The 9963-nt window shown below is 45.6% G+C and overlaps 1 protein-coding gene across 1 annotated transcript in view; it reads left to right on the top strand.

Annotated features, from left to right (window-relative positions):
- The window catches only part of Tmod1 (tropomodulin 1), a 74627-nt gene that overhangs the window by 32629 nt on the left and 32035 nt on the right, over positions 1-9963 (top strand). Inside the window, exon 3 of the mRNA XM_021200387.2 lies at positions 5761-5917. Coding sequence (XP_021056046.1) covers positions 5761-5917 — 157 coding nt within the window. The remainder of the gene's footprint in view (positions 1-5760; positions 5918-9963) is intronic.

Here is a 9963-nt window from a genome sequence, read left to right on the forward strand (position 1 = left end):
CTGCCTCTCGCTGCGTCCTCTTGTGACAGGTGGCTGGGGAGGGGCACACAGCAATGTCATGTCTCTTCTTGGAAGGTTTCTAATCCTGCGCTACCTCATAACCTCATTTAACCTCTGTCACTTCCACACAGATCCTGTCTCCAAATACAGTCATGTTGGGAGTTGGGACTCAGTGTGTGGCTTGGGAACACAGTCAGCCTGTTAGCTCCAGTCCTGGAGCTACCATTTAAGCTTTTTTTTTTTTTTTTTTGTCTTATAGACTGGGCTATTTTGGACATCATATTGTAGGGTTTCATGGAGCTGGCCTGTTCTATCTGCCAGGAGAGGCATACATACATCAGTGGTTTTCAGCTTAGAGTACATGACTCTTGGGGCACAGTGTGCCTTCCAGTTCCTGAGAATCTGACGCAGTCCCCCGGGTAGTGAAGCGTCCAGGCTGCCTGTGTTCACTAGAAGTCAGCAAAACATATAGAGGCTTGCCAGAACAATTAGTCTTAGTCATTCATTTTATATCATCTGTGTAGCTTGCAAACTGCATTGTATCCCGACAGCTGTCACTGCATTGATCCTGGTGACCGCCATTAGATTCTGTTTCTGATAAGAGAATAAGAAGACTGATTGCTTGCAACACACTTGCCTCAGCGCTGCTCAGTCTTGCTGAGACCACTTGAAGCAGGCCTGGTTGTCATTTGCACCAACCGTATTAGGAGGCCCTGGCTCTGTAAGTGCTGAAGCTTCCATCCCACGAATCATACATATCATCATGGCTTTTGTCCCTGGCTTCTTTCACTTAGCATGATCTCTGGCTCACTCATGTTGTGGTACTCTATTCCTTTTCATGGCTCCACAGTGTTCAGTAGCGTAGATCTACCACATTTTATTCATCTATCCATCAGTTAATGGAATTTAACATGTTTTGGTCTGTCCTTTGGACCATTATTAATCATGTTTTTATGTATATCTGTGCACACATTTTGGGGTTAGCCTATGGCGTGAATGCTTTTCCACCCCTACGTGAGGTTTCTGGGTCATATGGCAATTCTATATGCAGCTTCTTTTCAGAAACTGCCAGACTGTTCTCCAAGGAGACCATAGCATCTCACATTCTTTTTTTTTTTTAACTTATTTTATTAGATATTTTCTTCATTTACATTTCATTAGATATTTTCTTTATTTACATATCAAATGCTATCCCGAATGTCCCCTATATCCTACCCCCGCCCCTGCTCCCCTACCCACCAACTCCCACTTATTGGCCCTGGCCACCGACTCCCACTTCTTGGCCCTGGCCTTCCCCTGTGCTGGGTCATATAAAGTTTGCAAGATCAAGGGACCTCTCTTCCCAATGGTGGCAGATTAGGCCATCTTCTGCTACATATGCAGCTAGAGACACAAACTCAGGGGGTACTGGTTAGTTCACCTACAGGGTTGCAGCCCCCTTCAGCTCCTTGGCATCTCACATTCTTGGTCAGCAGCCCAGCTCCGGTTTCACCACATTCTTGCCAACACTTGTTATCATCTGTGCTTTTGACTGTGCCTGCCCAGTGTGAGCTGCATTTCCCTGGTGGCTAGTGGTGTTGACTATCTCATAAGCTTACTGGACGTCTGTGAAACAGGCTTTCAGTTTCCTCCAACTTCAGCTGGGATTTGAAGGCATATGTTGTGACACCCAGCTGATCAGAAATACCCTATAATTAAAATTTTTAATCTATTTATTTTGCGTGTAGGCAGTATATGTGTATACATGTTCATACGTGTGCATGTGGCGACCAGGGATCAATGTCTGAGGTCTTCCTCATTTGCTTTCCACCTTAATTTTTAGCAATATATTTAGTTCTATGAATGGTCCATATATTTATACAAAGTGTATTCATCACACTAATCCATCACTCCCTCTAACTCCTCCTAGTGTCCCCTCACTCCATCTCTTTCTTTTTATTTCTGTTATTAACAACGCCCCCCCCCAGTCTAATATATGCTGCTCATAAGCACATCTGCCCTATCTTTTTGCAGCAGGGTTTCCACTGAACCTGGCACTCCCCACTTAGGCTAGGTGGTTGGCCAGCAAGCTGCAGGAACCATTGTGTCTCCGCCTCCCAGTCACTGGGGACTGCAGATGTTCAAGGACTCATTGTACCCTAGGGATCAAACTCAAAGCTCCTCCCCCTTACAGAGTAGTGAGTGTTTTACTGACTGAGCCAACTCTCCAGCCCCTCATCAGGATTTTTGTATGTTCTTTGAAAACAATTCGGCTTCTTTGACCATTCTTTAAATTGGTTGGTTGGTTGGTTGGTTGGTTTTGGCCCTCTATTATCGAGTCCCAAGAGAAGTGCATGCATTCTGGATATTATGGCTATCAGATATGTGATTTACAAGCATTTCTCCCAGCATGCCTCTCTGCCAGCGTCCTTTGAAGCACAAATGTTTTTAATTTTGGTGAAGTCCATCTAGGGCATCTATTTTTTCTCTTCTGTTGCTCATTGTTTTGTGTCATATCTAAGAAACCACTGCCTAACTCAGTGTCAGAAGATTTATGTCCACGCTGTGTCTGCAGCACCTTCTAGGGATTTTATGGCTTCAGCCTTTACATTTAGGTCTTTGATCTACTTTGAGCTAATATTTATGTACACTGTGAGGCCATATGCTGTTTTTGAAAACGAGATAAAGTGATAAATAACAAGAGTTTTAAAAGATGTGACTCTCTTTGATTTTAACTGAAGATTCTGTGATATTTGGTCAATGTGACCTTTAATGGAAAGAAAATAAGCTTTGAGCCCTAGTAAGGCAGGCATGGTCTCAGTGTGATTTAGAAAGTTGATGAGCTAAGAATCATTAGAAAATATTTTTGAAATCTGGGGTTTTAAAACTTAGCTTCTTTCATTAAATATTTAAGTTAGTGAAGCCATTTTTTAATATGTTATATAGCTAACGTTCTTACACACATTAAAAACATCTTTCCTTCCATATTATGTGTCCTTGACTTAATGTAACCAGGGGCAGCGTTTGGAGATGGACTTTGGTGTCACAGCACAGCTGGCCTCTAATGGGGTAGAAACCATAACAATTACAACCAGACCATTAGTTTCCGTGACTGTTGTCCTGCTTCACACACCATGATACCAAGGTGGAGACACTGCCCTGGCTAAGCCGGGGTTTTCTGGCTGCAAGATCTAGTTTGAAACCCCTTTCCAACCTCACCGGTTTCTCTCATCCCAATACTGAGCCCCAACCCCTTCCTGCCATTAAAATCCTCTGTGGTACCCTGGTGGAGTGACACACATCTGTAATTACAACACTGAGGATGCTGAAGGGGGACAAACTGAACACAGCTCTTGACTACAGAATGAGACTCTGCTTTAGATAGTAATAAAAATAGTAGTAGTAGTAATAAATAAGAAGGGGGGAAGAAGACGAGGAGGAGGGGGAGGAAGAAGAGGAGGAAAAGGAGGAAGAAAAGAAGAGGAGGAGAAGGAGAAGAGGAGGAGGAGGAAGGCAAAAACAATAATAAAGCAAATAAACCGTTATGGAGAGAAAAATCCCTTTGTGCCCCTTGAAGGCTCGACCATCAGGCACTTAACTTCAGAAATTAACTCATTTTATATTTGGTGTCTGGGTTTCTTGGATTCTAAAACATGTCTGGATAACTTACTTTCTGTTACCCATCTTGGATGACTGGCCTCCTGCTGAATTGTATCTTATCTGGTGACAGAACAAGAGCGGGATGCTATCATGTGGGGGCATTTAATAGATTAGTGCAGGGCAACATTTCACATTGCCTAATTTTAACTTCACCCAAACTTGTGTGAGACAATCACCCTTATCATTTGTCACATTCTGTCACCATAGAAACCATAGCACATGAAGGTCAGGGCCTGATGTAGCCTCAACTGAGAAGCACAGACCTGTCACAAAGTAGATGTGCCACCCACTAATGGGTCACCTGCTACGGATAGCCATAGACAGACATGGCAGGCAGTAAAGTGTCCCCTGCCATGGGATAGAAGGCGTGACTCCCACATCTCCCTTTAGGAAATGCCATGTGACTTATACCTGCAGCAGAAGTGGCTCACCTGGGAGAGCCATCTGCCCTGCTCTTCACAGTGGGTGCTGTCTGTGAACTGCTGCTGTAGGAGAGCTGTGACTCTTGTGGCATCATTTATATCTCGTCCTTGACCTCAAATCACCCCAGGTTTGGTTCTCTGCATACTGGTCCTCTTCACACAAAATACCCCAGTTCCCAATGTCCCTGCTGGCCTCTGGTCTACCTCCCTTTGCATGTATCTCAGCCCCCGTTGAGGAACTCATTACTCCCCAGCCTTGCAATGTGTAGTTCCTTGTGACCTAATGTAGGGACCCGCCCCACTATTATTGAGACAACGGCAGGTGTTAGACCGTAGGGAGGTACTTCATAAAGAGCCTGTGGCTCTCTTCCGAGTCTCATCCCTGTGGGCATGCCTGCCCCATGTGTCTCTCATCCTCTCCTCAAGGGGTCTTCAGGAAAGAATTTGGAGAGTAACAAAGGTATAAGCTCTTCAGGGGAACCCATATTTGAGTTAAGAGTAACACAAATCTAGTCAATTTTGGGGTGCAGCAACAACTACACACTGCCTCTGAGGCATCCCCCTTCTAGCTCTCTGAATGTCAGGGGCCACAGAGAGCAAGAGGATTAGCAATCCAGTCTGCCTCTCCCCCACACCCGAGGGAATACCCTGGGGTTGTTCATGACCAAGCCCCCAAACCCCTTGGGCAATCTGTCTGTGCTCTAGGCCTCCGTTTCCCCTCGAAGGGAGGGTTGTATAGTCTCTAAGCATCTTTGGAACTTTCGTTGTCTTTGATTCTTGAAATGCTAGGGACTGACTCAGGGTAAAACCAATTCAAATGGTCAAAATCCCCCTAATGAGGAATCTGCTTTGGCAGTGAGCTGCCCACGTCTGAAGAGGAGAACACAGCAACTGGGTTAATACTATCATGCTTGAGAAATCCATCTCCAGAGGCAACGTTCAAAATATTTAACAATCAGTTCTCGTGACCACAGACCCGCCAGACGCACAAGGCCTCTTGGGCCATAGAGACTGGGGCTGAGTGTGCCTGGCCTACGTTGTACTGCTATCGAGCTGATTTTCTGAGGCTTGTTGGGGGGGGTCTCCCTTCCTTATAAGTCATCTTCCACCCAAGACCCCCCAAGCTCCCTTCAGCCTCTCTTTTATCACTAACCACACTGTAGCAAATATAATTTTGCACTCCAATACCAAATTCCAAGAATCTCTCTGTGCTCAGCCTGTGTTGGCTGCCCTGTCGGTTAACCCCACGTGTTTAGAAAGTGCTATCGGTAGGGAGCACCGGAGGACTGAGCCCCACAGTTCTTCTCTGCTCCTTAAGTGCCCTGCGACCAGGAACAAGTCCCATCCCTTCTCCAGCTTTCAGGTACCTTTCAGGAAAGGGCTTGGCTGGATTCTCCAGTTCCGAGGCCCTGCTGGTCTGTATTGTGTTTCTGGAGAATTGCATACCTATAGCTGCTGACTGCTCTCTCTCTCTCTCTCTCTCTCTCTCTCCCCAGATCTATCCACGTCTTAGTCCTGGTGATGGTCTACTAATCTTGGGTCCATAGTGCCACAGTAGGAGAATGTTGGTCCATAATCCATAATCTCCACAACCTTGACCTTCAACACAGTCAAAACNCTCTCTCTCTCTCTCTCTCTCTCTCTCTCTCTCTCTCTCTCTCTCTCTCTCTCTCTTTCTCACCCACCACCCCCATCTTAGAATGCACTGCTCCCTGCAGGCCTGAGGCAGAAGGATCAGACCAGCAAGGCACCCACAGGCCCCTTTAAAAGAGAGGAGCTTTTGGACCACTTGGAAAAGCAAGCGAAGGAATTTAAGGACCGAGAAGATCTGGTTCCCTACACAGGGGAGAAACGAGGTACTAAACAGCACGGCTCTCATGAGCATGTCCTTCCTGGGGCATCACACAGGGCCACTTGTGTGTCCTACCCTGTGTTGGGCCAAATGTACCTGGGCCTCTCTTGTGTCTTTCCCATCTGAACAGCAAACCATCCCTGTTCCCAGAACATCATCTGTGATGTGTGTTCAATCAGTTGGAGTTAATCTGAGGAAAAAGACTTACTCAGACAACCAAAATGTCTTCCCAAATTCTCCTTACCTAGGTTGCGTTGGCTATTTTTCACCGAAACCGAGATACTTTTGAGGGAAAGAGGAAGCTGTTACTAATTACATCAAAATAGGAGGCCTAAACAAGGACCATTCTGTGTAAATGAGGATGAAGGTGCATAGCCCAAATCCTTCTGACCTAACCCTGCTTTCTCTAAAGTCTCTCTTCTTCTGGCAATGGGAACATCCTTCATCTCTTCTCTCAAGATCCTCTGCTGTGACAGAAACAAGCCATCTAGAAGTCCCCAGGGCAGGGGAGGAATGCATAGAAGCTCCCCGTGACACTCTGCCCTTCAGGTCTTCCCTTTCCCTTTAGATCATCTCCGTGCATGCTATGGCCCCTACTCTCTGCCCTGTCGTCTGCGACCCTGTGGAGCAGAAGGGCAATGAATAGGGTAGACCAGAAGTCTGAGTTCTGCTCTTTAGAGCGTACAGGCATTTTTACTACAGGAATGTTATACTCCCCCTGGTGTCCATCTCCTTGCCCTTAGGACTGTGTCTGACTGTCTAGCAGGAGATGCAGTGGTTGGAAACAGCCTAGAGGCCAGGTCCTACTAGCAGTGAGAGCTCAGTGAATGAATTCTATTCCTCTTCTAGCAAATCAGGGTGAAAAAAATAGCATCCCAGCCTCCCAGGCTGCCAGAGGGTCAGAGATGCATATAGAGCTCTTATACCCCACCCTGGCACACAGCAAGTATCATGGAAGCATTAGCCATGACTAATCTGTTCTGTACATACTGACCTCTTTCAGGAACATTCCCTCCATCTCCTCTGATAAGATGTTCATCGCCCTCCACCCCCTCTTGGATATTTCCTATCCCTGAGTGTGTCTTTATCTGCACCTTCCTCTTTATCATCTTTTCCTCTCAAGCTAGTCCTTGAGAGTAGAGAAATGGGCTACCTAGTGGCCCTAGCTAGCACAGGCTAGCCTTCAGTAGGGCTGAGCAGAGAATGGATTGAGTGTAAAGCAAAGGTGATGAATGTGTACCACGCCACTGCCTTAACACAAGATCCACAAGTGCCCTGTATCTTATCACACCTCCAGCACCCGACTAACGCCTTGCACATAAAAGGTGACTCATAAATATTTATTGAATCAAGGCATTTGTTTTAATTAACTGTGCAGCTGATTCCCCTTTCAGTCCTTCCCACTGTCCCCACCCACAAGAACATAAGCAAGCTGAAGCAGATTCTGAGTCTAGAGCTGTCCCTTCTGTATCCCTGTGGCTGTCAGCGCAGCACCTGTGGCTGTGTGGCTGTCTAATAAATGGTAGAATGTGAATGCACAAAGAGGCAGACACTGAGGAGGGATTTGACCCATCACAGGCCCTGGGTCCCTATGGATCCCAACCATTTCAGGCTCTTCTGAAAACCAGGTGATCCAAAAGACTCAAGGAGGCAAGGAGACCATGAGACTTGGAAGGGTGCTGGGCTGAGACTGTGGAGAGAGGGGCAGTGATGATGGGGAGGGGGTTTGCTGAATGGACCCCACAAAGAATGTGAACTCTAGTGGTGTTTTTACCCAAAGACTTACTTGTGCCATAGACAGGGCTCTCTGGCTCCTGTAGTCTCGCCTACCATTTGAAAGCTAGGGAAACTGAGGCTGTGAGCAAGTCAGCAGCAGACCTCAGGGAGTGGCAGAAAGGCTAGGATGTTTCCATACGGCAACAAGCTTAAAAGGTCCAATGATGTAACGGGTGCTGGAGAGATGACTCAGAGTTTGAGTCCTGGCTCTCCTCCCAGAGGACCCAGGTTCAATTCCCAGCACCCACATGGTGACTCACACCTGTCAGTAACACCAGTTCTAGAGGATCCAATGCCCTCTTCTGGCCTCCAGGGCCACGAAGCATACACGTGGTGCACAGACACCCATTCAGCCAAAACAAAGTAATTCAACAAAAAATAATATTTTTTAGAAGAATGCAATTAATGTTAGTTGAAATTCTTATGGGTTAAATAAGTATTTTTTTTTTTTACAGAGGGGCTAAGGACAGAGTCCCTCCATTTTCAACTGGTATCTCACGCTGTTAACCCAGGCTTTACTGAGAATTTAATCCTCCAGAGCTAGCTCAGGCTGGTGTGATGTCTACTTGAATAATTTGCCTATTTTTAAGTTGGGCCATTTGGCTTTTTGTTGATGAGCTGTAAAAGTTATTTCTGCATTCTTCAATTTTATTCCATGTATTTAGTTGTGTAATCGTCTGCATGCCTCTGTGTGTGTGTGTGTGTGTGTGTGTGTGTGTGTGTGTGTGTGTGTCTGCCTAAGTCAGAGGACAGCAGTTGCTTCTTTCCTTCTACGGTGTGATTTCCAAGGACTGAACTCAGGTTGTTAGACTTGGGGTGACAACGGCCCTTACCAGTCAAGTTATCTCAGCAGCCCATTTCTCCATCCTTGATAGCAGACTTTATCAGATAGATGACCCATGAACAGATAGATGACCCATGAACAGATAGATGACCCATGAACAGATAGATGACCCATGAACAGATAGATGACCCATGAACACTTTACTCACTCCGAAAATTGGCTTTGCCCTTTCTTGATCATATCCTTTGAGACTTTCAATTGTGGACAAAGCCCAAGACATTCTCTTTCAGTGCCCATGGCTGTCACAAGATTCAGCTGCTGATTCTATCTGTGCTCTTGTTTTCTTTAAAATGTCTCAGTTCTAGTTCTGATAGGTTGCTGGTCCGTTTGGGTTTCATTTTTGCATACAGTGTGAGGTAGGCGTCCGCCAGACTCTGTTCCTCTATGTGAGACTATCTAGTGGCCCAGCACTTGCTCAACAGACAAGCAGTGCTGCTGACGAATGTTTGGCATATGTGTTTGATCTCATTTCTAGCCTCTCGACTCTGTTGATTGCTGTGCCACTCTTCTATGCGGGCATGCCATTGGCTTAGTGGTGATGTTTTGAAATCGGGGAGCATGAGGCTCCTCTTTCTGCTCTTTTGGGGAATCATTGTGGTTCTTTGTGTGCCTTTGCTTTTCCGTCTGTGAAGACTTCTGGGGCTTTGATGGGGATCATGTTGAATCTATAGATTGCTTTTTGTGGTGCTGCTGCCTTAATACAACAAAGCTTTCCGATCCAATAAGTCAGACTTTTTTTCATTTATTCTTTGTTTTCAGTTTTTAAATCAATACTTTGTAGTTTTGGTGTACATGTATTTCAACTTTATTCCCAAGTGTTTTATTCTTTGATTATTATTGTGAACTGCTTTCCTAATTGCATTTGCATATTTCTGTTGCTGGTGTATAGAAACACCACTGCCTTTAGCCTCTGCCTTAACTGTTACTGGATTTATTAGTTCTAGGAGGTAGGGGAGTGGGGTTTTTGGTTGGTTGGTTGAATAGGGTGTTTTTTTTTTCCTTTTGGAATATGGAAGTTTAGACTTTCCCCCATATAAGAGCATGTTGTCTATAAACCGAAACATTTTCTTCTGTTTACATTCCATGTATCTCTCTCTCACTTGTGACCATTCCTTCTTACTAGAACTTCCAACATGGTTGAACAGCAGTGATGAAGCTGGGTACCCTTGTCTTGCCCTTGATCTTGGAGGCTAGTTTCCTTCCTTCTGTGAGGCCCCAGATCCTAAGCAGCCATTTCCCTGACTCCCTCCCTCTCTGATTGCCCTTCCCCAAAACAGTCACACACACACACACACACACACACACACACACACACACACACACACACACGCACACAGACACACACACACACACACACACGCATCATAAACTACGTGAACCAAATACCACAAACTAGTTAATTTATAAAGAAAAAAAAAAACTAAAAGCCG

Source organism: Mus pahari, chromosome 6 (assembly GCF_900095145.1).
Source record: "Mus pahari chromosome 6, PAHARI_EIJ_v1.1, whole genome shotgun sequence".
NCBI classification, from domain to species: domain Eukaryota; kingdom Metazoa; phylum Chordata; class Mammalia; order Rodentia; family Muridae; genus Mus; species Mus pahari.